General features: G+C 43.4%; 1 protein-coding gene and 1 long non-coding RNA gene across 10 annotated transcripts in view; one reads left to right on the plus strand and one right to left on the minus strand.

The window, feature by feature from the left end:
* Nucleotides 1–26,679, plus strand: part of CIT (citron rho-interacting serine/threonine kinase) — a 175,291-nt gene that overhangs the window by 85,219 nt on the left and 63,393 nt on the right. For 5 of the 9 annotated variants that reach the window (XM_070769555.1, XM_070769557.1, XM_070769558.1 and 2 more), the window contains 9 exons: nucleotides 7,064–7,169; nucleotides 8,064–8,207; nucleotides 9,430–9,549; nucleotides 16,666–16,836; nucleotides 17,111–17,161; nucleotides 17,930–17,983; nucleotides 20,656–20,796; nucleotides 22,667–22,792; nucleotides 26,118–26,213. In XM_070769555.1, coding sequence (XP_070625656.1) covers nucleotides 7,064–7,169; nucleotides 8,064–8,207; nucleotides 9,430–9,549; nucleotides 16,666–16,836; nucleotides 17,111–17,161; nucleotides 17,930–17,983; nucleotides 20,656–20,796; nucleotides 22,667–22,792; nucleotides 26,118–26,213 — 1,009 coding nt within the window. Of the gene's footprint in view, nucleotides 1–7,063; nucleotides 7,170–7,789; nucleotides 7,929–8,063; nucleotides 8,208–9,429; nucleotides 9,550–16,665; nucleotides 16,837–17,110; nucleotides 17,162–17,929; nucleotides 17,984–20,655; nucleotides 20,797–22,666; nucleotides 22,793–26,117; nucleotides 26,214–26,679 lie in introns of those variants that run through there. The other 4 variants (XM_070769560.1, XM_070769561.1, XM_070769562.1 and 1 more) reach the window with 2 other exon arrangements.
* On the minus strand, nucleotides 9,544–22,702 carry LOC139176739 (uncharacterized). Its single transcript, XR_011561175.1, has 4 exons — nucleotides 22,564–22,702; nucleotides 18,016–18,326; nucleotides 16,501–16,786; nucleotides 9,544–11,089 (listed from the first exon to the last, which is right to left on the minus strand). It is a non-coding gene; the product is annotated as an uncharacterized lncRNA (long non-coding RNA).

Consider the following 26,679-nt stretch of genomic DNA (forward strand, 5'->3'; position numbering starts at 1 on the left):
AAAATTTTTTTTAATTGGAGGAATAATTGCTTTACAATATTGTGATGGTTTCTGCCGTACATCAACATGAATCTGCTGTAGGTATACATATGTCCCCTCCCTCTTGAACCTACCTCGCACCTCCTTCCCCATCCTACCCCTCTAGGTTGTCACAGAGCACTAGCTTTGGGATCCCTGTGTCATATAGCAAATTCCCACTGGCTATCAGTTTTACATATGGTAATGTATATGTTGACTCATTGGAAAAGACTCTGATGCTGGGAGGGATTGGGGGCAGGAGGAGAAGGGGACGACAGAGGATGAGATAGCTGGATGGCATCACCGACTCGATGGACGTGAGTTTAAGTGAACTCCGGGAGTTGGTGATGGACAGGGAGGCCTGGCGTGCTGCAATTCATGGGGTCGCAAAGAGTCGGACACGACTGAGCGACTGAACTGAACTGAACTGAATGTATATGTTTCAATGCTATTCTCTCAATCATCCCACCCTCTCCTTCCCCGACTGTGTCCAAAAGTCTGTTCTTTATGTCTGCATCTTCAAGTGAGAGAGCTGTGATGCTTCCTCTCACTTGACCACTTAGAGGCCCTTGTAGGGTTTTTCACTGGCCTAATTTTAGTATTGTGACTCAGGGAATAGGGAGGCCCTAGGGGTCGCACAGAGTTGGACACGACTGAAGTGACTTAGCAGTAGCAGGAGAGGGAGAGAGATTGGGAAAGGCCAGTAGGGGGAGCAGTCAGAACGCACACAACATTTATTAAGTTCACTGTCTTATATGGGTATGATTTGTGGTGACCCAAACAAGTTACAATTGTAACATCAAAGATCCTGATCATAGATCACTATAACAAATAAAATAATATAGTGAAAATGTTTGAAAACTGTGAGAGTTACCAAAATGTGACAGAGACAGAAAGTGAGCAAATGCTCTTGGAAAAATGCTAATAAACTTGCTTAACATAGGGTTGCCACAGACTTTCTCTTTGTAAAAAATCTCAGTATCTATGAAGTTCAATCAAGCAAAAAAAACACAAGAAAACAAGACATGCCTATGTCTGTTGAAGTTTGAGAATTTTGAGAACAGAGGAGAATTCTGGCAATTCTTAAGTTAGCAGGTAGATCGTGTCCCATTTCATGGTCAACAGAAATATATAATTTCTTTACAGCAATTCTGTCTGCATCTCTCATAACTTTAGAGTTATAGCCAATTACAGGACTTTTTGTACTTTCCTTCTCTTAAAGCAAGAGTAGCATCAGCTCTTTAAATATTACTACCTTTTATGAAATGGTACTTTTCAGGATGATTTTAAACCAGCAAGAAAGAAATACATATTGAGAGCTTACTTACCATTAACACGTGTCATTTAATTGGCTTAAGTGTCTACATGAAAAATAAATAGAATGCAAATATGTTAAGCCATATCTCTCTCTAGGATAGTTCCTTCTTAGAAATTCATGGAAATGGTATATTGACTTATTAAGAATGAGTGGATAGGAGTGGTCTTTAATCATTGTCTGAAATCTGTACATTTTTTTGAAACTCATTGCTCACCATGATTAACTTCAAAACTGTGTTTCTACTCAAAGAATGACCAAAATGCACCATTAATAAATTGCCTGGCCAAAGTGTCACCAGGAACCAAATACTGGGGGTGGCCAAGCTGTGAGCTTTGAATACCTGGACCTTAAATCACAGATACTTTTTTCTAATTAGCACCATGGTTCTCACGCCTGTCTGTACATTAGACTCACCCGGGAGCTTAATAAAAATGGAGTTGTCTGGGCCCCACTCCCAGTCTCTCTGTCTCTGATTTAATTACTCTAGTTGGGCCCTGGATATCTTTTTTTTTTAGGAACAGTTTTAGGTTCATAGCAGTATTAACAAGAGATACAGAGGTTTCCCATTCACCCCCTACCGCCACATATGCACAGCCTCCCCATTATCAACATCCCCCACCAGAATGAACCTACAATGAGATGTCGTTATCACCCAGAGTCCCTGTGTACCTTAGGGTTCACTCTTGGTGGTGTGCGTTCTATGGGTCGGGAACATCCCCTAGAGGAGGAAATGGCAACCCACTCCAGTATTCTTGCCTGGGAAACCCAATGGACAGAGTAGGCTAGTGGGCTACAGTCCATGGGGTCATAAAGAATCAGTCATGACTGAGCACGCACACACGTAATAACATGTGTCCACCACTGTAGTGTCACACAACGTGTTTTTACTGCCTGACAGCAATAATTTTTTTTATTTATTGGGTTGCTCTGGATCTTAGTTGTGGCATGTGGAATCTAGTTCCTTAACCAGGAATTGAACCTGCTTTGGGAGCCCAGAGTCTTAGCCATTGGACCACCAGGGATGTCCTGACATCAGTAATTTTTAAAAAGCTCTTCAGGTGATTCTAATGTATAGCCGAGCTAAGGACCAGGGGCATTCTAGAAAGCTGCAGTGACCTTTCCCCCTTCTGTCCTCACCCCCCAGCCTCATCCTCCAACCCCATGACTGTTTATGGGATTGTTGCTACAAGCTGAGTTGAGTCACAGCAGACTTACCATAGCTTTTTTTTTTAAATGTAATTTTTATTCTAAAAAAAAAAAAAGATTGCTTTTAGCACCTTTATTCTGAAGAGTCCTTAATTGCTGTACTTAGAATGGCTAAACAATGAACATTTGTCAAGCATCAAAATAGCAGAATGAGGGAGTCAGACCTTGGGTGATGGGGAGAGGCTGGTGTGTCATCTCCCATGGCTGCTGGCAGGGGGAGGGCCTGAGCATCTCTCTGATTCTGGGCCCCATTAACAAGTGACCTAGAAACACTAATTTTCGGGTGAATAGCAATGAGCTTTGTACCCACAGGGGTGCACTTTATACTCCTCTGGAGCCTGCCCTCCACTTGTCATCAAGTCTAGAGAGCCACCTCCCCTCCCATCATTGTACACCCACGCTACTGTTTTCCTCCACGGGTGCTGGTTCAGTGCTCGGGTCTAGAGAGCTGTGTCCTCTCTCGTCATCCCTGACTGATGTCAGTGCGGGTGACTTAGTGACATGTGTGTGACTCCTGATGACTGAAGGACTAAGAAGGACCCTGTCTGTGGGTCATCCTTCCCTCCTTTGGTGGTCTGGGTCTTCTTCTCCAGCCCACCCACCAGAATAACATCAGGAAGAAATGGCAAAGTCAACTCAAGGCCATACCTTCAAGCAACCCATTTCATCTCAGATTAAAAAAAAAAGTAAGTTTGTGTTTGTATGTGTTTTGACTGAATCGTGATTGCAGCCATGTAATTAAAAGACTCTTACTCCTTGGAAGGAAAGTTATGACCAAACTAGACAGCATATTGAAAAGTAGAGACATTACTTTGCCAACAAAGGTCCGTCTAGTCAAGGCTATAGTTTTTCCAGTGGTCATGTATGGATGTGAGAGTTGGACTGTGCGAAGGCTGAGCGCCGAAGAATTGATGCTTTTGAACTGTGGTGTTGGAGAAGACTCTTGAGAGTCCCTTGGACTCTCAAGTCCATTCTGAAGGAGATCAGCCCCAGGATTTCTTTGGAAGGAATGATGCTAAAGCTGAAACTCCAATACTTTGGCCACCTCATGCAAAGAGTTGACTCACTGGAAAAGACTCTGATGCTGGGAGGGATTGAGGGCAGGAGGAGAAGGGGACGACAGAGGATGAGATAGCTGGATGGCATCACCAACTCAGTGGACGTGAGTCTGAGTGAACTCCGGGAGTTGGTGATGGACAGGGAGGCCTGGCGTGCTGCGATTCATGGGGTTTCAAAGAGTCAGACACGAATGAGAGACTGGACTGAACTGAACTGAACTGAACTGACTGAATTTAGGTAGAAAATAGGCCAGTTAGAGGAGCAGAACTTGGTTAAAATTTTTAGCCCAAACTGAGATTAAAAAAAGAAAATTATTTATGGATTTCAGTTCCCATTGCCCATTTGTGTGAATAATCAACATTTGTTCTAATGTGGATGGTAGCATGGGGCAAATTCAGCCTGCTGAGTATTACTGTTTCAAGCAAGGGTTTTAGGCCTGTGAGGCATGTGCAGTTCACGTCGTTGCAGGGGTAGTAATGATAAAACCACAATGATAGTAGAATGGTTATTTATTGAACCCTCATGAGATGCCAGGCACAGTGATAAGGACCTCCCGTGGAGGAGGTCTCACTTAAGCCTCATGAGAACTCTTGGAATTAGGTTGAGGATTATTCCCATTATTCAGATGAGGAAACTGAGGTTCAGAGACCTCACATGGTGAGTGAGTTACAAAGTCAGATTTTGAACAAAGCTGCCTGACTCTGGGTGTCAACTCACTTGGCTGGCCCAGAGTGTGTATTGGGAGCTGTCATTGGGGTTTAGTGAGCCAGCACCATTATGCCAGCCCTTGTCGTCCGGCCAGGAGCTGCAGGGAGAGAGAGCTGCTGAGTTGCTGCAGGGAACTGACCTCTTTTACTTAGGGAAGTAGGGTGTGGGGCACCGGAAAGCAGAACTTTGACCTGCTGGTAAGATACCAGTGCTCATTGACAACCAACTCTTGCAACCTGTTACCAAGGTGACATAGATGGGACAACAGAGCAGTGGTGGGCTCTGCCATATATCCCTCAGAGCATAAGAACCTTTGTTGGCTACTGCTCTGGCCCTGCACTTCATCAGCCTCAGCGTTTGTGCCCAGGGTGCTGACCACTGAGGGAAACCTCCCCAAATAAGAACTGTCATCTCCACCCACAAAAATTACCTGCTTTTAGGTATGAGGCAGGGTATGTGAATTTTGTGTATGTGTGTGGGAAAGTGTGTCCTTGTGGAGAGCATCCTTCTAGTCTGTTCTCAGGAGGCCACACTACATTATTTTTGTGATAAAATCCTGAGAGATACATTCGATACATCCTCAGTCTCTACCCCAGTTCTCTACTGGGACTAACAGAAACAGTTTATTAGCTGGCAGATTACTTAGGTTCCCTGCTCATGTGGCAGGTTACTTAAGCTCAGTTTCCTCATCTATAAAATGAGGATAGTAAATTGTCTTATACAGCTGCTAGGGAGACTAAAGAGTTAAAACATGCCTCGCTTTAGGACAGAACTGTGCACGTCAAGTCAGCACTCAGTAAGTGTATGAGCTGCCTATGGCTGCTGTAACAAGTGACCACAAATTTAGAGGCTCACAACAATGCAAACATATTACCTTATATTTTTGGGGGTCAGAAGTCCAAGATGGGTTTTACTGGACTAGAAGTAGGGTTTACGAGGCTACACTGTTTGGATATCCTCTAGGAGAGAATCAGTTTCCTTGCTTTTCCCAACTTCTAGAGGCTATCCAGTTTCCTTGGCTCGTGGCCCCTTCCTCTGTCTTCACAGCCGATGATGTAGCATCTTCCAGTCTGTTGCTGATTCTGACCCTATTTATGTCATCCCATCTCCTCCCTTCCTGTGCTTCCATCTTTAAAAAAATTTTTTTTTGGCCTCACTGTGCAGTATGCAGTATCTTAGTTCCCTAACCAGGGTTTGAACCTGTGCCCTCCACAGTAGAAGGGCAGAGTCTTAACCACTGGACCACCAGGGAAGTCCCCCTCTGCTTCCATACTGAAAAGACCCTTGTGGTTACATTGGGCCTACTCTGATAATCCAGGATATCCTTGCCATCAAAATTCTTAACATTATCACATCTGCAAAGCCCCCTTTGCCACATTGGGTAACAGATCCACAGGTTCCAGAGATTAGGACATGGACACCTTGGTGGAGGGACTTTATTTAGCCCAACGTAGTAAGTGTTCATGTATGCTCAGTCGCTTCAGTGATGTCCAACTCCTTGCGACCCTATGGACTGTAGCCCACCAGGCTCCTCTGTCCAAGGGATTCTCCAGGCAAGAATACTGGAGTGGGTTGCCATGACTTCCTCCAGGGGATCTTCCTGATTTAGGGATCAAACCTGGGTCTCCTGCATTGCAGGCAGATTCTTTACCGCAGAGCCACCAGGGAAGCACCAATAAGTGTTACCTGTTTGTATAAAATGAAGCAGAATCAAACTGGCTAGCTTAGGGATGGAATAGACAATAGTTTGGTCAATATAGTTAACTGAAAACAGTGGCCACTTGCTGTGTTAACTCAACCTTGTGTCAGGACCTCTGCATCCTTTATCCCTGTTCCCTGGAGCTTGTTTCCTTCCAGAGCTTTGGAAGGCCAGCACCTTCTCATTCTTCAAGTGTCAGCTGAGATGTCACTGCTCAGAGAAACAGGCCCCTGATCCATTTCCTCTGTCATAGCACGTCACCCAGTTTCATTCTCTGGCATCATCTATTAACCTTTTTAGTTCGTGTGTCTGCCTGATGTACTCTGCATGCCCTCCGTGAGTGTCAGCTCCAGGAGGCCAAGGACTGTGTTTGTCTTGACTGCTGCGGTTCCAGCGCCTGGAAAGGTTTCTGGAACAGTAGGTGCACAGCACATACCTGTTGAATGAAAGAGTAAAGGAAGCCGTGCAGGCACAACACTGTGTTTAGTGTTCATTCTCTCCTGTTGTGGTAGGTCCTTTTATTATCATTCTACCTCCTAGAAAAGGAAATGGAGGCTCAGGGAGGCCAAATTATTGCCTCAGGTCAGTGGTAACTAAATTTACACTTGGATCCTCCTGCTTCCAGTGTTCTTGGTTCCAGCTACCTCTCTGCCTCGTGGTCATGATATCATTAGAAGCTGCTTGAGCCAGCTCTTTTGATGGCCAAGGATGCTGGCAGGCCTTGGTCTCTACTATAGTTTCTTTTCTTTTAACATTTATTTTATTGAAGTGTTGTTGATTTACAGTTTGTGTTAATCTCTGCAGTACAGCAAAGTAACTCAGTAATACCAACATACATATATATACACATATTCTTTTCCATAATAGTTTATTACAGGATATTGAATATATCCTATTCTTTGTGCTTTCCAGTAAGACCTTATTGTTTTTCCATTCTGTACATAATAGTTTGCATCTGCTAGTCCCAAATTCGGCTGTAGTTTCATTTTTAAAAATTTTTATTATTTTTGGCCCATCCCCGCCCTTCACCTTGACATTGGTTTTCTTCCATCCAGGCCTGTTGTATCAAGTCTGGACTCCCCTGCCAAGACTAGCTCCATGGAAAAGAAACTCCTTATCAAAAGCAAAGAGCTGCAGGACTCCCAGGACAAGTGTCACAAGGTATTTATCCCCACAGCCGGCCTCCCTCCTTGCTGCAGCATCCTCCCGTCAATATATGCCGAGGGGCCTGCCCGGGGCCGCCGCTGGCACCGAGCCACCTGATCCTTCCTGGGCCGAAGTCGCGCCTCCGGCAGCTCAGAGGGAGATGAATTCGGGCCTTGACGCTGCCGTAAATCCTTTAAATCTTAACCAGAGGAGGCCCTGGATATAAAGCGGCTCGTTCCTCAGCATGACCCACCCAGATGTCTGCGTCTTCCGGCAGGTGGCGCGGGTCCTCACCTGTGGCCGAGATGCATCCCATCTGCTTTGAGTGATGCGAAGTCTCTCTTCCTAGTCCTTAGAAACTCCTGCCTATGTAACTACAGCCACTGTGTTGATTATGCTCATCGTCTCTTAACGCTCACTGTTCCTGCCCAGAGGCAGTTCTCTGGAAGCTCGTAAGAGTCACTTCTTGCCTGGGACTCCCAAGAGTACAGACGAGTCCATATCTCCTTGCCCTGTCCTGGATTTGTCCTGTAGATCTTTGCAAGGAGATGGGGGGGATCAAGATGGATTTGGGATAAAATTAAACTGACATCTGCAAAAAAAAGCAAACCCAACCCAAAAAACAAACAGGTGAAAAAAATGGTGATTGTGGCCTCCTCGCTTACTGGGTTAGAGAAGTGATCGAGTGTGAACCCAGCCTTGCATGAGAGGAGTGACTTAGCATTGGTGACTGTCCTTGCGAAGACCGGTGTGCTCCCACGCGAAGAAACCATGGTATTTCCAGCCTAACCTTTTGGCGAGTTAGTGCCAGCCGGGACCACCAGGTGGTTTCGGAGGTGGCTTGAGACGAGATTACTCCTAACGAACCCCCCACGGGCCTTTTTTAACATGTTGCTGTGTCTATTTCAGATGGAGCAGGAAATGACCCGGTTACATCGGAGAGTGTCAGAGGTGGAGGCTGTGCTTAGTCAGAAGGAGGTGGAGCTGAAGGCCTCTGAGACTCAGAGATCCCTCCTGGAGCAGGACCTTGCTACCTACATCACAGAATGCAGTGTGAGCCTTCCCCCCAAAGCCCCCTTCCCTCGGAGGTGGCACTTCCTGTCGTGTGTGTCTCATCCTGTTTCATGACAGCATCATGAGGCACATCACAGCCAGGGGCAGAGAATAGAGAGGCAGGACGCACGAGCAGGACCTGTGATGTGCAGAGTAGCGTGCGCCAGGTGTGAGGGCCTGGAGACAGGAGGTCAGGCTCAGAGAGTCCAGGTAGGAGCCTGGAGACAAGCATAGATGGCCTTGCAGAGGGTCTCACATCTCCCATCCCAACCTCTGTGGTCTACCTCGTGTCCTACATGATCAGCCTCAGGAACCAAGCTCCAAATAAGGGCAAGAAAATATGTTTTGAATTTGTCCCAAATCCACTTTCTATTGCCTAGAACCAGCATAGCAACAAGAAAACTCAGGCTTTAAAACCCAGACCCTCTTGTCATTTTTTACCATGTGACTTTTTTTTCTTTCCTTCACAAGAGTAGACTGTCTTCTCCATTGTCTTGTTAAAAATTTTCATTCAGGTGTTTCTTAATGTACAGTCTTAAAAAGTTGAATCACACATTTTTCAAGTGTTTTTTCCACAAGGGAGAGGAAATCTATAGAACGTGGCTGATTAAGAATAACTGCTATGTTTCCATTCCAGATTTGGCTGCCTTTCAGTGGTGGGTGAAGTTATTCAGCTATGTATTTCAGATATATATTTCAGTGCTACTGAAGCATTAAGGGAACCTTATGGATGAAAGGTGTCCAGGAAACGTAAGCCAGGAGGTGGAAATAGATTGTTTGGAGTCCTAAATGATACCCGGGCAGAGAGTGAAGTCATTGCTACTTTGAAAAGGGGAGATATACTTGACAGCCCTCGAATTACTGATATTCCAGAAGAGACTTTTTATCCATTCCAGTGATGGTTTCATGGCCAGGGGATCTTACTGGTTTTCAGTCCTGTACATACAAAGTAAGTATCTGCTAGGCCAGGTAGGAGACAGGTGGCTGCACTTTCAGGCCGGATCCATGAGGTCCCAAGGAGTTTGAGATGATGTTTTCTTGAACCAGGGGATTTTGCAGGATGAAGCCTGGAATTCAGCAACCCACTGGAAGCTGTCGTCGTGGGTCCGTCACCCGAAACCGTCTTGGTGTCTGCGAAGCAGCCTGCAGCTCCTTTAATGAATCTTTTCAACTAGAGCAGGATCCATGGGGCATCCCTATTAAAAATTTTTGCTTTCCGCAGAGCTTAAAGCGAAGTTTGGAGCAAGCACGGATGGAGGTGTCCCAAGAGGACGACAAAGCACTGCAGCTCCTCCATGATATCAGAGAGCAGAGCCGGAAGCTCCAAGAAATCAAAGAGCAGGTATGACTCGCTGCCTGGGAGCAGGACACCAGCTCAGACCTCTCATTTCAGGGGAGGCATGTTTGAGGGACAGAGAAAGGGAAGGAGGGAGGGGAGGAGGGGGAGAGAAAGAGGTATGTAGGTCATTTGGAACTTTCAGATTCCAAATGGAACTTTTTCAGATTCCACATGGTTTATATAAATGTTCTAGCTCCTTTTGAAGTCTGGACCCCACCATGACTACTCTTTTTCAATCAAAGGTGTAGGTTTAAAGCAGTGGTGGTGGGCAGACTGCAGCCTGTAGGGGTGAATCTGGTCAACCAACCTGTTTTCCATGACCACAAGCTGAGAATGATTTTTGCATTTTTAAATAGTTGGGGGAGGAATTCAAGAGAAGAGTTCATGACGTGTGAAAAGTATATGGAATTCAGATTTCAGTGTTTATATAAATAAAGTTTCGTTGGAAGACAGACACACCCATTCACTTAGGTACTGTCTGCGTACTGTCTGTGGCTGCTGACCATGCTTCACTGGCAGAGGTGAGTAGCTGTGACAAGAGATCACGTGGCCTGCAAAGCTGAAATTGCTTCCCATCTAACTTTCTACTGAAAGAGTGCCCATTTCTGCTTTTAAGACCATTAAAATAATTTTTTAAAGACGTTTTCATAGCTTTTTAGATGCACTTTACGTTTTTGAGAGAAGCCAGGATAATTCATAGTTTTGCTTATCTAAAGATGTATCCTAGGAGGGGAGTTTGAGCAGTTAAGGCTGCGTCAGAATTAACACGGCAAATCTCTACTACATAAAGCCCTCCACTCTGTGATCAGAAAAGAAAATCCAAACCTTTAAAAAGCCTACTCTCTTTTTTTTTCCCCTTTCCTTTTCTAAAAGAGTTTTCTTTCTAGATGGTTCATTTCTATTTTACTTCATTGTTTCCTTTTTAGCATGGATTTTTTTTTTTGTCCTTTGAAGAAACCGTAAATAGAAACTTTAATGAAGAGAATGCAGTGAGCAATTGGAGAGCTGAATTATCAGCTGCCAGGCAACTCTCATTCACTTCAGAAAATCTAATGGAAACAGTGATGGAAATGAACATTTTTGTCTCCGGGTAGCGCACACTTAGCCATCTGGGTGGTTGCTAATGCAAGAAACTCTTGAAAATAATTTGATTCATTAACTATTCTTTAAAGAAAGAATTACTGTTTTGCTTGTTTTTTTTGGCATCGTCTCATTATCACCCTAATATTTTTTAAATCATTGGTTAATATCCTCCTGCTTGATAAAAATGTTCTAAATAAACGTGCCTAGGAAATTGTGCAATCCAGTGGTCAGGTTTCTGAACAGTACTAACTCAGAGATCTTGAAGGTTGTGCCTGCAGCTTGGAAAAATCCACTTTGACAGTTGACTCGTTGCCCTTTTGTCCACACCATTTTTCCTCCTAATTTCAAGAAGTAGGATTCTTTTTCTCCCATTAGTTCCATGTGTTTGGAAATTTGCTTTTGGTGGTATCCTGGGGAAATGAAAGCTGTGCTTGGCCACCAGAGGGAGCAGCTGGTGTCCCTGAAATTAAATAGAAACAGAATTTTCAGGACATTTTGAAAAGGTATATGCTGGTGGTTGAGTTCAAAGAAATGTCCTTTGTGATTCATATCACAGTTGGCATCCATGTGGAGTTTTAGATTTAATGACTGCTAAGCGTTCCATTTTGGGGGAAGAAAGCTTCTTCGTTTCAGATTTTATTTTTCACTGGAAGGAGGACTTACTAAAAAAATGACCCTCAGTAAGCTTGATGAGAGTGGAATGTTTGCAGTCCAGGAGAAATACTTTCAGTAAACTCCTAGTATTTGGGTTGTAGCCCGCTGATTCCTCCCAGATTTGCTATTTATTCTTCTCTCTTCCTCCCAAAGCCAATTTCTGTACCTCTGTTTATTTATTTTAAATGTTGCTTCTACTTAGCTATTTAAGAAAGTTCGAACTAACCTACAATTGCAGTCATTTCACATACCAGAAGGGTAATACTCAAAATCCTTCAAGCTAGACTTCAGCAGTACGTGAACCAAGAACTTCCAAATGTACATTCTGGGTTTAGAAAAGGCAGAGGAACCAGAGATCAAATGGCCAACATTCATTAGATCATAGAGAAAGCAAGGGAATTCCAGAAAAACATCTACTTCAGCTTCACTGACTACATTAAAACCTTTGACTGTGGATCATAGCAAACTGTGGAAAATTCTTAAAGAGATGAGACTACCGGAACACCTTACTGTTTCCTGAGAAACCTGTATGTGGGTCAAGAAGCAACAAGTAGAACTGGACATGGAACAACGGACTGGTTCAAAATTAAAAGGAGTATGATAAGGCTGTATATCATCACCCTGCTTCTTTAACTTATATGCAGAGTACATCATGTGAAATGCCAGGCTGGATGAATCACAGGCTGGATTCCAGATTGCCGGGTGAAATATCAACAACCTCAGATATGCAGATGACACCACCCTTATGGCAGAAAAGTGAAGAGGAACTAAAGAGCCTCTTGATGAGGTTGTAAGAGGAGAGTGAAAAGGCTGGCTTGAAACTCGGCATTTAAAAAAACAAAGATCATGGCATCTGGTCCCATCACTTCATGGCCAATTGTAGAGGCTAAAGTGGGAGCAGTGACAGATTTTATTTTCTTGAGCTCCAAAATCACTACAACAGTGACTGCAGCCATGAAATTAAAAGATGCTTGCTCCTTGGAAGGAAAACTATGACAAACCTAGACAGTGCTTTAAAAAGCAGAGACATCACTTTGCCGACAAAAGTACATACAGTCAAAGCTATGGTTTTTTCCAGTAGTCATGTATGGATGTGAGAATTGGACCATAAAGAAGGCTGAGTGCTAAAGGATTGATGCTTTTGAATTGTGGTGCTGGAGAAGACTCTAGAGAGAGTCCCTTGGACTGCAAGGAGATCCAACCAGTCAATCCTGAAGAAGATCAATGCTGAATATTCATAGGAAGGACTGATGCTAAAGTTGAAGTATCAATACTTTGGCCACCTGTTGTGAAGCGCTGACTCATTGGAAAAGACTCTGATGTTGGAAAAGACTGAAAGTAAAAAAGAGAAGGGGGTGGCAGAGGATAGAGATGGTTAGATAACATCACAGACTCAGTGGACTTGAATTTGAGCAAACTCCAAGAGATAGTGAAGGACAGGGAAGCCTGGCATGCTGCAGTCCATGGCGTTGCAAAGAGTTAGACACGACTTAGCAACTGATCAACAACTTAACTAACCCCAATGGAGTATTTGGATTTGGTTTAAAATAAAACACCTAGGGACTTTCCTGGTGGTCCAGTGACTAGAACCTGTGCTTCCAGTTCAAGGGGCAAGGGTTCAATCCCTGGTCAGGGAACTAAGATCCTGTGTGCCATGAGGCACAGCCAAAATTTTTAAGAATTTAGAAAACACCTAGATACGTCACATGATAGTCAGATTCATGCTCCATCACTACTAGTAATTGCTGGTTCCACCAACCCCCCCGCCCCTCCTTGGAAAGAGAGACAGAAATTTGGGTAACATAGAAGGCATTTGAGTTTTAGGACTTCTGATTGGTCCTATTCAATCAAAATTGTAAAGCTCCATTCCAAAGAATGACTTGAGGCATGACTCAAAAGTTGTCCACATTTCCCCATTCTGATCCTGTTCAGCTATGTCCAGCACTGAGCCCACGCTGAGATTCGGACAGCTCTCTCTCAGCTGTCTTTGGAAACGGACCTGATCATTATCTCTGAGATTTTTCTTGAAACAGGGATTTGGTCAGCTGTTGGATATATAGGATTTCCTTGAAGTAGCTGGCAGAATAACAGTGGCTCAATAAATGAAGTAGAATTCTTTTAGATATCTGTAGCAGGCTGGGTGCTCTGGGAGCTCAGATTGCTGACAGAGGTGTTGCCTGATTCATGCTCTCCTCCCCTTGGGCGCTGACAGCTCTGGACAGAGAGATGTTTAGGGCGGGGGAGGGGGTGGTGTTGAAACAGTGTTCTGTCCTTGCTCTTGACAAAACACAAAAACCATATTCCCTTTTTGCTGAAAGTTTACGTCAGACAAGGGAGCTCAGGGATAAAAGATGACCAAGACTGACTCCACCTGTCTGCTTCCTCCACAGTTTGGTATTTGTGCTTGTGGGCAGCTCCGTTGGTACTTTGGATTTTTTAAAATCAGGAGAAAAGAAATGGAGTTTTTAGGTAAAAGAAAGTGTTTTCATAGATAATGTTTTTATCTTTATATATTTATATATATATATAAATTTTTTTAATGGAGAAAGGAGTCCAGGACTGCTTAATACTAGAGCTATGAACTTCCTGATGTTCAAGCTGGTTTTAGAAAAGGCAGAGGAACCAGAGATCAAATTGGCAACATCTGCTGGATCATCGAAAAAGCAAGAGAGTTCCAGAAAAACATCTATTTCTGCTTTCTTGACTATGCCAAAGCCTTTGACTGTGTGGATCACAATAAACTGTGGAAAATTCTTAAAGAGATGGGAATACCAGACCACCTGATCTGCCTCTTGAGAAATTTGTATGCAGGTCAGGAAGCAACAGTTAGAACTGGACATGGAACAACAGACTGGTTCCAAATAGGAAAAGGAGTTCGTCAAGGCTGTATATTGTCACCCTGTTTATTTAACTTATATGAGAAACGCTGGACTGGAAGAAACACAAACTGGAATCAAGATTGCCGGGAGAAATATCAATAACCTCAGATATGCAGATGACACCACCCTTATGGCAGAAAGTGAAGAGGAACTCAAAAGCCTCTTGATGAAAGTGAAAGGGGAGAGTGAAAAAGTTGGCTTAAAGCTCAACATTCAGAAAACGAAGATCATGGCATCCGGTCCCACCACTTCATGGGAAATAGATGGGAAAACAGTGGAAACAGTGTCAGACTTTATTTTTCTGGGCTCCAAAATCACTATAGATGGTGACTGCAGCCATGAAATTAAAAGACGCTTACTTCTTGGAAGGAAAGTTATGACCAACCTAGATAGCATATTCAAAAGCAGAGACATTACTTTGCCAACAAAGGTCCGTCTAGTCAAGGCTATGGTTTTTCCTGTGGTCATGTATGGATGTGAGAGTTGGACTGTGAAGAAGGCTGAGCACCGAAGAATTGATGCTTTTGAACTGTGGTGTTGGAGAAGACTCTTGAGAGTCCCTTGGACTGCAAGGAGATCCAACCAGTCCATTCTGAAGGAGATCAGCCCTGAGATTTCTTTGGAAGGAATGATGCTAAAGCTGAAACTCCAGTACTTTGGCCACCTCATGCGAAGAGTTGACTCATTGGAAAAGACTCTGATGCTGGGAGGGATTGGGGGCAGAAGGAGAAGGGGACGACAGAGGATAAGATGTCTGGATGGCATCACTGACTCGATGGACGTGAGTCTGAGTGAACTCCCGGAGTTGGTGATGGACAGGGAGGCCTGGCGTGCTGTGATTCATGGGGTCGCAAAGAGTCGGATACGACTGAGCGACTGATCTGATCTAATCTGATGCAAGTTATAATAAGTCATCATACAGCCCTGGCTGAGGGGACTAGAAAAACCCCAAGTAGAGGGTGTGCCATCTCACATCATTGACTCTTGTTTTATTCTGTGAGTTCAGATAATTGTTTAGTAGTTTATAAAGACCTTTGGTTATGTAACCCAGCACCACCCACTTAGTGAGCCTCGTCCAGAAAACCTGGTGCCCCATGACTTGTAGAATTAACCCTCAGTAACAATGCAGCTGGTCCTCTGTATCCACGGTTTCTGTGTGCATGGATCAACCAACCTCAGGTTGAATTTGGTCCTGGAACCAACCCCCTGTGTATACCGAGGGATGACTATATGCTTTAGTGCTCCGTTTTGTGCCCCTCCCCCCCTTTTTTCTGCTTTCCTCTGTACCATTAACACAGAGAGATGTGTTTCCATGAAAACTACCCATTTTCATAAGGATGTCATCTTCGCTTTAGTGTGCACATGGGGATTGCCTATTACGGTGGGATGAAGCTGTACTGTTACTGGCGGAAGAAAAGCATTTTATTGGTTAAAAACATATCCTTGCTCAGTGGATCTCTCTTGAGTCATTTCTTGGGAGAACAGATCTTAGAGATGATCACTAGATGTTGTGAAGGTCAGAGACGGTCTTAGTTCGATTCTTTATTCTTTTCATTTTATATCCTCCACCCCCACCACCTTGGATTGGATAAACTTTGCTCATTCATAAACCTTATGTGTATAGTCTTTGGTTTTGCTAACAGAGAATATTTTCGTGCCCTGCCCTGAAGTTTTCAAAACCACTGTTTATTTCTCATGGTAAATCAGTTTTGGAAAACCTCAATCAGATGTTCTGATTTTAGAAATTCACTTTGAGAAACGTTGGGCTGTTGGGATTACTTTAAAGGCTTTTGCTCGAGGGAGCAAGATAATTCTTTCCTTGGAGTCTTTCTTACAAGTTACTTTGACCAGAACCAGTGTTTCCTGACTCTTCCAAATTTCAGGGTGACTTGCATCTCAAGAGCACCGTTAAGTTCTTCATGCAGTTTGGGGCCCAGAAAAATTAATGGTGAGAAACTGACATGATGAGTTTTACCTTCTAAGAGTCTCTCCATTGAGATTTTCAATTACCCCCTTGTGTCATCTGAAAGGTTAATTTTAAAACTAGGTACCATATTTAATTATGTTAGGCACATGTGACTTCTAAAGGACAAATCTATATAAATGATTACCCTTGGGGGAAAGCTTTGCGTAAGCAGATTATCGTGGTTGTTTAAAGTACATCCCTTGCTGCTCTCTGGTGTTACAAAGGCCTTAAGGTTCTGCACTTCTTGTATGGTATTATTTGCTCAAAGGATCTAACTGTATATAAGCACATGTGTTCCAAATGGTGTTACTAGTGCTACATGATCTACACGAAAACAGTTTAAAGATTTAATACTCTTCTCTCTCTACTTACCCTCCGCACACCTCACCCTCATCCGCATCTTTCACCTTTTCTTTGGGTCCATTCTCCGCTGATGTCTCTTCACAGTGTCTCCTCTCTGTGGTTTTCCACCTTCACTTCCCATCTTTCCTTTCAGGAGTTCTAAAGGCCACCTTTCTTCTGTTGCCTCCTCTTTAGGAGTACCAGGCTCAAGTGGAAGAAATGAGGTTGATGATGAATCAGTTGGAAGAGGACCTGGTTTCGGCGAGAAGGCGGAGTGACCTCTATGAATCGGAGCTCAGAGAGTCTCGGCTGGCTGCTGAAGAGTTTAAGCGGAAAGCAACAGAATGTCAGCATAAACTGATGAAGGTAGCTAGCTCCCTTCTGGGAGGGAGTTTTGGAGGTAGATTCCTGGATGATCTTAGCAATAATAAAGGGAATCCTAGCTTAATAAGTGTACATTCGAGAAGCCATGGGGTGCCCTACAGAGTTCCTGGTGTTGATTAGAGAAGGTAACTTAATTTTTTATTATCGTCCTAATTGTTTTGGCCACAGAGACCAAGAAAGTATAGCCTGTAGTGTTGTCTTATAAGATTTTTAGGTTCTTGAGAGTTCCCAATATGTTGTATCTTTTAAATTACAGGCTAAAGATCAAGGGAAGCCTGAAGTGGGAGAATATGCCAAACTGGAGAAGGTATTTTCCATTATTGGTATTGGGATTTGGGCAGATGGTCTCTTAAATGGGCTTTACAGGTGGCGCTAGTGATAAAGAGCCCGCCTGCCAATGCAGGAGATACAAGAGACAAAGGTTGGATCTCTAGGTTGGGAAGATCCCCTGAGGAGGGCGTGGCAGCCCACTCCATTGTTTCTGCCTGGAGAGTCCCATGGACAGAGGAGCCTGGTGGACCACAGTCCCTAGGGTTGCAAAGAGTCGGACAAAACTGAAGCGACTTAGCATGCACACATGCAGTCTCTTAAATGTTGCTCTCCGTGGTCTGTCATTGGTTAAGAATATATTTGCAGTGAACAGAAAACTCTCTTCTGGGTTTATTTTGATGATCAGTCTCTGGATGACCAGGTTTAGCTTTAGCTATGGTTCTAAAAGGGGGAGAAGACACCTCTTTTTTTTTTTTTTTGTCATGCCCTCTCACAGTAACATACAAACCCAGATACTCAGTAAAACAGATGGAAAACTTTACTGTTTTAAAGTACAGGCGATTTCGGTTCCCTTTTTTGTCGTCTGTATGTGTGTCGCTGGTTCTAGAGAAACGGTCCACATGGAGGTTTACACTGAGACATTCAAAGGCTTCTCTGATAGGCTGCTGTTCTTCTTCTCCATCAGTAGATATTATAAAACAATAAGACCCCCACAGAAACCTCAAGAAAATAGGCCTGTAGTAAATCTAGCAAGACCTTAATACCAATGTGCCTTTTGTTTTATTTCCTGGGATTTTAATTACAGATCAATGCTGAGCAGCAGCTCAAAATTCAGGAGCTCCAAGAGAAGCTAGAAAAGGTAAGCCCAAGGGGATATTTGGGGGAACTTACCTCCCATTTCGGAGAAGGCAATGGCACCCCACTCCAGTACTGTTGCCCGGAAATTCCCATGGATGGAGGAGCCTGGTAGGCTGCAGTCCATAGGGTCGCTAAGAGTCAGACACAACTGAGTGACTTCACTTTCAGTTTCCACTTTCATGCATTGGAGAAGGAAATGGCAACTCACTCCAGTGTTCTTGCCTGGAGAATCCCATGGACGGAGAAGCCTGGTAGACTGCAGTCCATGGGGTCGCACAGAGTCGGACACAACTGAAGCGACTTGGCAGCACCTCCCATTTCCAAGTACTTTTTCTTGCCCTATCCTAGAGGGTGAAAGATCAAAGAAAGAGAATTAGTCACCCAGCACTGAGGGAGATTAAGCGGGGTGGTGAGCTATTACCTGAAAATATCAGAGTTCTGAATATACTTTCTCTTTTGGGGACCTGTCAAGCAGTATTTGTTTAAACAAACAAACCAGAAACCAAGCTCTATGAGACTGTCAATTCAAAGTTCAAATTGTACTACAACAAATCCCAAGAGGCTGGCTCCTCTCCCTTCAGGGGACCGGGTTCACATCTTGTTCATGACCCAGGCGGCTTTCCATCAGAGACCGTTGGCAGCCTTCCTGTCCATTGGGAGCCTGGAGGAGCCAGGAGTCCTCGAGTGGTTGGGGAGGAGGGTGGGTGTGGTTTATGGTTTCTGACACAGTGAGTGCTAATGGCCCTTCCTTTGGGTGAACTGGGGAAATGCTAAAGAAAGGGCCAGAATGAATATGGCCTTCAGGAAGGTTTGTGAATGTGTTTAAAAGAGCCCTTTAATTTTCCTCCTCCTCCTTTTTAAAGCTGTGTTTTTGAAAACATATAACATTGACTTTACCATCTTAATCATTTTGAGTGTCCGGTTCCTTAGTGTGTTAGATATTATCTCCATTGTATAGCAAATCTCGAGAACTTTTTTCTCGCAAAACTTACACTATCTGTTAGATGCTAACCACCCCTTTAGTGAATGCCCACCCTTGGTAACCCTTCCTTCCTTTCTTCCCTCCCTTCCTGTCAGTGTATTTTATTGAAATACAGTTGATTTACAATGTTGTGTGCCTACGCTGCACAGTGGAGTGATTCAGTTACACACATATGCACATTCTTTGTCATATTCTTTTCCTTTATGGCTTATTACAAAACACTGAATATAGTTCCCTCTGCTATTCAGGAGGACCTTGTTTATCCATCCCATATATATATATATATATATATATATATATATATATATATGATATATATCACTATATATCATAATTTGCCTCTGGTAATCTACTTTGCTTGTATGCTTTTGACGGCGTTAGACACTTCCTGTGGGTGGAATCATACAGTATTTGTCTTTTTGTGACTAGCTGTTTTCACTCAGCACAGTGTCCTGGAGGCTCATCTATGTTGCAGCATGTGGCAGGATCTCCTTTTCAGAGGCTTCATGGTATTCCATAGCTGGGATGATCCACTTTTTCTGTATCCATTCATCTGACTCCTTCCTGCCTATTCTTGAGCTCACTTCGGAAGGCCTCTCTCAGCTAGAAGTTTGTGTGAGGACTCATGTCTTCTAGGACTCTGCCTGTCCCCTGTAGAAGAGGGGAGCAACCTATACATGTCAGCCACAGATGTAATTCTAAGTTTTCTAGTGGCCACATTATAAAAAGGTGAAAACTCTTTGAATGATACAGTTGTCATAATGCAATATATACAAAATGTCATCACAGCATGTATTGATATTAAAACATTTATACTGCTTCGGTTTTTAAATGAATTGAACTTTAGTAAACTTTAAAATTGATTTCCTAGTCACACCAGCCACATTTCCAGTGCTCACTGGGCACATGTGGGGAGCAACTCCCACACTGGCCAGTGTGCAGGTCTCCAAGCTAGAGTTTCCTTGCCATTTTCACTTTTTCAAATGATAATTTAAAGTGAATGCATGTGAGGTTGGTGGTTTACAGTCTGATCTTTATCATGATGCTCAAGGAGCTGCAGTATAGTTAAGACACAAATAAAAATGAACTTCAAAAGGTTAATTAAAAAAAAAAAAAATGACTTCCCTAACATGAATTTTGAGCCACTACAAACTCTATGGTGGTTGTGCCCTCTGATAGGTATTTCTTATTATTAAAGGTTTAAATTACAGCTTTTATGTTGTATTGTTATAAAAGTTAATAGTAGAGATTCCCCATAAAGAAGTTGGCAAGTGAGATGATTAAATAAGGAGAAAATTAATGCTCTGAGGTAAATACATTAATACTTGGGCAGATAAATCCAAGACTTTTTGTTTGCATTTATTCCAAAATATTGAATCTAAGAAGCTAAAGTTTGTCCAGTATTCCATTATCTTCTGTACCCCAGGAAATAAAAAAAAACTCTGTCAGTTTTAATTGTAGGATGCATTATTCCAAATTTAGTGATGTTAAAAAATATAAGTGCACCTTAGAATAGATGAAATACAGAATAAAATGAAAAGTTTGTTTGTGTTTTGAAGAATGGATAAAAATATCCATTCAGTGTGACCCGATTTTTTTTTTTTCTGTTTAGGAGATGATCCTCATCTTTTTCTGTGTCTAAACTGGGCCATCTCACCCGTCCCCCCCCGCCCCGCTTCTTCTCCTTTCAGGCTGTGAAAGCTAGCACAGAGGCCACCGAGCTGCTGCAGAACATCCGTCAGGCGAAGGAGCGGGCCGAGCGTGAGCTGGAGAAGCTGCACAACCGTGAAGACTCCTCCGAGGGCATCAAGAAGAAGCTGGTGGAGGCCGAGGTGAGCAGGGGGCCTCCAGCCCCTGGGTCCTGCAGTGCCTGGCCTCTGGCCGTGTGGGGACAAAATGGAGGCACCGCCTGCTCTCTGCTTGCCTTTGTTCAAACCACTTTTCCTTTCAGCCCATTCCTCTGAACCCGAGAGGCTTGGGAATGTTTTCCCCAAAGGGGAGAAGCTTTTGTCACAGAAGCTACGAGTAGAAAGATGTTTTGATAAAAACCTTTGCTTCCTGTTTGCTTTCCTCTGACCCACTCACTTGTGTGGGTGGACTCACGTTTATCTAGGTGAACTGTGACGCCGTCCCTGAGGTCTCCTCTTCCTTCCCTCTGTACCCTTGCTTTTCCTTGACTTTTCCTCCCAGCAGTGATAATAACATAGTAAATTTCGAGGCTTCAGCTGTGACCTGTGTGTGTTGGTAACTCCCAGATCTGTATTTTGGGGCCTCTTCTCTCCCTTCAATTCTTTGTTGTTGTTGTTGTTGTTGAAACCAATTATATAATTATGCAGAAAACACATTGAGTGTCTTCTCATTGTTAAAAAAAAAAAAAAAATCACAGAACCAAAGAATCTAGAATCAGAAGGGACGTTTCCCCTTACTCCCCTCCAGCTTCCCCCTTGCCTGGGTGATGGTTCCGTGGAACAGCTGTGCCATAGTTGACTTAACCATCCCCCTTTCCTGGGCTTTCTGCTTCTCCCTATCACTGTGCTGGTGGTGACCTACTTGTCCACAACTCTCTGGGGCCACCCTCACCCACAGTCCAGGCAGTATTTCCCACTGCTCTCCTGACATGTTGCCTGGGTGTCTGAACAGTGCCTCTAACCTAAAATGAACTCACTTCCCCAACCAGCTGGGTCATCTTCTCAGTCTCCTCATGCCGGTCGGGCCATCATCATCCATTCACCCCAGGCTTGGAGCCTTGGCACCGTCTGCTTCTCCCTGGGCCCTGCCACTTCACACATCTTCAGCCCTGCCAGTGCACCCACACTGTCCCCCTCCAGTGTCCCCCACTGGCCATTTCTGCAGGCCTCCTCACAGTGCAGGTGCTCTTCCTCCCAGCTGAGCAAATGCACTCATTTCTCGGTTTTCTGCTTCCAGTCTCACTTTCCTCCCAGTTAACTCAGAAATGTCAGACTTGTGGACCTCCGGCTCCAGACTCATCATTACCCCTTGTACCATCCCAGAGCCATTAGTGCTTCCCTATGTCTTAGATCCATGAGACTATCAGCCGTTTGACCCACACATGCTCCCCTTGCCATGTTCTCCTGCTTCCCCCAAACTCACCTTATGCAGCAGCCCCTCTATGCTCTACCTGGGGCCTAAGCTGGCCACCTCTGTGCTGTTGCTGCTGCGCCCGTCTTTATTTGAAAGGCCTCCCCTCTCCTCCTGGCCCTCTCCCCTCCAGCCCGCCGCATCGGCCCCCTCCACAGCTCACATCTCCTTAACTCCTCCCCTCACCTGCTCAGTTCAAAGCTCTCTTTCCTGCCTGCAACCTCCTGCAGCGCTCCATACCTGTGTGCTTCATGGCTCTGCCCCTTTTCACCCATTTTATGTTTACTTGCCTTTCTCTTAGCTCTTCCAAGGGCAGGCATTCTGTCGACTTCCTCTGGGTATTTTCCGAGATGCCTAGTGTGCTACTTTGCAGATAGTAGGTGCTTGGTAAATATTTGAATGAATGAATGCACTCTTGTAACCTACACAAGCGAGTACTACTCGGATTCCAGAACCGTGTCTTCCTCGCCGTGGCTCTGGGTGCCTGCGACTTCTCTTACCTGCCGCGAGCGTCCGCTTCCCGAGGGTCCCGTCCCTCGGCACAGGCGTTGCGCCCGCAGCCGTCACCCCATTAAAACTCTCTGATTGATTCACGATCTGCAGGAACGCCGCCACTCTCTGGAGAACAAGGTAAAGAGGCTAGAGACCATGGAGCGTAGAGAAAACAGACTGAAGGATGACATCCAGACAAAGTCCCAACAGATCCAGCAGATGGCTGATAAAATTCTGGTGAGCAGGAGCCAAGGTTGGCAAGTTCAACGATAACAGGTTGCAGAGGGAAGGGGGTCCAAAGAAGAAGCAGCCACCGGCACAGGGGAGGTTGTCGCCGAGCAGGCGAATTAAGAGGAAGTGGTCTTAGCGGATGACACGTCAGAGACTAGCATGAGTAACCTTACAGGTTGGACTTTTCAGCACTGGTAACAGATCCGTCAGTATGTTTTTTTTTTTTGCTCTGTTTGCTACTGCCTGACCTTTAGAAATACGAACGTGCACACGCTGTCATCTCCAATACATTTTTACAGGAGGATTTACGTACTCCTATCAGCAGAGTTTTGTATGGCTGTTAACACTGCAAATGCTCATTTAAAAAAAAGAGGGGTAGAGACTCAGGGCTTTAAGACTAACACTCAGATCCTCGCTTTTGCAGAGGAAAGAAGTTAGTCACGCAGAATTGTTTTTCTCTGAGTAGTATTTGTCATAGATCCATGCTCACCCACTCACTTTCTCTGCTACAGTTGGTTATTATTCTTATTATTATTTTCACTTTCCTTAGATGTAGCAGATCTTTTTTTTTTAGGTTTGTAATCACAGTTATTCTGTTTTTGGCTCTGATCAAATTAACTTGATCAAGGAAGGCTTGGGTGGTACTTGCCAACGTGTTGGAAGTTTTGCTCCTGCCAGGGTGGAAAGCAGGTGAACCTTTAAAGGACTCTCCTTGAATTTCAGTCCCCAAATCAAGAATTTGAAGCCACTTTGGGGAGTGTGTTCATAGCCCCTTCCTTCCCTGCCCCTGGGAGAGACTCTGGAGTAATCGACCTTTCCTCTCCACCATAAAAAGGCAAGGTGGTAAGCAGGGTGCTTCCCGCCTCCCTCTCTCTGTCTTTCTGTCTCTGCATCACTTCTGGGAAATGAGTCACCAGCAACTATATGAACTCCAGAATGACCGAATTATAGGCCTATACTAAATACCAAACAAAACCCAATAAAAACCTGATGCTTCAAATCTTTACATCTCTGTCTATATTCATGAGCATATGGGTATTCTTGAACAAATAGATGAAAAGAGAAATCAGTTAAATTGTTTTGCTTTGACACACAGTCTTCATAGATCCGTCTATACACAAAGGCAGATGTGACTGTTAGTCTACTCTCTCTGTTCTCTCGTTCCGTCATCCAAGTTTCTCTTGGCAATTGTCAAGTGTGTGAATTTTACCGTGAGTCAAGTGAATTCCCACCGAGATTCCACCACTGCCGCCTCTTGCTTGGTGCGAACGACGTGGTTAAGTCTCTTGTGGTTGCAAAGTGTTTCTCTGTTTAATGGTGATGTGTTCATTCATTCATTCAACAAATATTTAATGAGCTTCTACTATGTGCCAGGCACTATTCTAGGAGCTGGAAACAGCAGTGAACCGCCGTGTTTGCATAACAGGACGGAAGAGTCTGATCCAACACATGTAGAAAAGATAACGTTTTAAAAAATGACAACAACAACAAAAAATGCCAAAATGCGAAGAAGTCAGATTTTAGAATGTCCGCTTTTCCAAAGGTTCATTTGCAATTAAAACGTCGGAGTGTAGAGTTCTGCATTCCTGGATTATATGTTGCAAACTCCCGTTCACTCATGGATCAGAAATTTGGTCTCAACATTGTGAATCTCAGATGTCTGAGTTTTCAACCTGTTTTCAGTTTGATTTTCATTCCTGTGCCATCTTAGGAGGACTGAAACTAAGACAATTATCAAGTGATTTCTAACGTAAAGGAAAAGTAGCAGATTTCTTTTTCCAAGTGTGTCTTATGACCTATCCTAGTACCTTTGTGGTTGTGACTTCATTTATCAGAAAGTACCTTTGTTCAAGAACCTGGTGCTTAGGCTGTTAATAAAGTATCTGGAATAGGAGCAAAGAGGGGTCCTTAATACTGTTACATAATGATGATGCTCAGAAAGTCATCTCAAATGTCATTTGCATTAAAGTATTTGCTATTCTGTTAAGAACTTTCAAAACAGATAATTGGGGTTCTCATTATAGCAGAGTCTTTTGCTTTAATAAAAAGACCTCATTTCTGGGGATCCTTTAATATACCTAAAGCCCTTAAAGTATGTTTTTATTACTTAACATCCTATTTACATTCAGTTTTTCAAAATGACATCTGTTAGATTGCAGTAGATCTTGTGCACCTGGTTTTAACATTGAATACTTTACTGGCCCCCAAGTCAAAGTCAGTGCTTGCAGACTCAGAATTTCAAAAGCTTAATCAGTACCATTTCATGTGTGTGTGAATCTGAAAGTATTTTTTCCTTCATTTTATGGTCATATCCTGTATAATTTCCTCATTCTTCAAATTCTCATAATTATTTCCATTTCAAAGAAAATCTTGAATATAGTGTAAAGAGATGAAAACTTGGAGTAATGACTTTTGATATTAGTAATTAACTAATGGGTCCAGATTCATAAGAATTAATGTAGAGGCAGATAGTTTCACTTAGAGAATATTTCAGTAAATTGAATGCTGCCTTTTATATGACCAGTTTATAATATGTTGCAAATGAATTGGTATAATTTCCAAATGAATTTTGTTTAAAAGCAGAAACCTAGTAAGAGAATGAAGAGGACTTTACATTTGAGCTGTTTATATTACTCCAAATTCTCTTCCTATCTTCCACATATGTGTACACATATTTATGTCATTTTTAGTCAATTTTATGTTCTGCCTTCTTCCCATTAGTGTTACATCATCTACACATGATCTCATATGAACGTCTCTAGATAGTCACATTCTCCATATTACCAGTCAGTTAACATAATCATTCAAAACTCAAAGTGTTTGAATTGTTATATTAGTTTTCCTTCTTAGCTAGGGTTCCTGTCCAATCATTTTATTAATGAGGAAAATATAAAATTTTTTTATCATTAAAATAAACAAAGTAAATTGCCATTACTTTTCTTGTTTAAGGCTGTCATTGGAGCAACAGTTGCCTGAGGTTCAAGATAGTGGTCAGGGGCTTTGCACTGTATGGAATTTTGAAATTGTGTTGCCTCGTTACTCTCATTTCTCTAAGCAGAGATGAAGAGCTGCCTTTGACCTGTCACACTGATAGATTTCTGATCCCAGCCCACCAGCTGTGTGTGTATGAGTGTGAGTACTTGGACTTGGAAATCCCAGGGCCAAGGCTCAGTGGCGGTTTCCTTCTCCAGAATCGTAGAGGCTAGTTGTGAGGAAACACATGCCTGTTGTCTCTGGTGCCTGTGCCAAAGCCGTGCTTCCTCTGAATGTCTGACATGCGTCGGCTCTGCCCTTCCTTCACACACCTGACCGTCTCCTCCTTTTTGTCTAGGAGCTGGAGGAGAAGCACAGAGAAGCCCAGGTCTCAGCGCAGCATCTGGAGGTGCACCTGAAACAGAAAGAGCAGCACTATGAAGAAAAAATTAAAGTAAAGACACTTTCTGGTTTTCTCTGCCCTTCCTCCTACAGCACCGCGTAGCTCCTCTCTCCTCCCAGGTGCTTTGGGTCACTTCTTGCTAGAACAAAGGACTGTCTGGGGTAAATGCTGTCCTCAGGCCATGATGTGGGGTTTTATCCATGGAGGGGGTTGGATATCAGAAGTTCAAAAATAGTTTATTTCAAAAAATTTGGTCATTGTGTATTTTTAAATATTTAAAGATATCTTTAATATATTAAAATATTTAAAATGTCTTTAATTTTAAAAGTATAAAAATAATAAATCTTTAAAATATTTTTTGACCCACTGTCACTCAGTCCATGATAATTTAGATTTAGACAGATTCATCATTTCTTGGCTTTTAATTTCCTTCTTGCATCTTAGACCTAGATCTTTGTCTTTTATATAAAGTGTATCCTTGAGGACTTTCTTTAGTGGAGATAATGCTGGTACCAGC

Source organism: Bos indicus, chromosome 17, assembly GCF_029378745.1.
Source record: "Bos indicus isolate NIAB-ARS_2022 breed Sahiwal x Tharparkar chromosome 17, NIAB-ARS_B.indTharparkar_mat_pri_1.0, whole genome shotgun sequence".
Lineage (NCBI taxonomy): Eukaryota > Metazoa > Chordata > Mammalia > Artiodactyla > Bovidae > Bos > Bos indicus.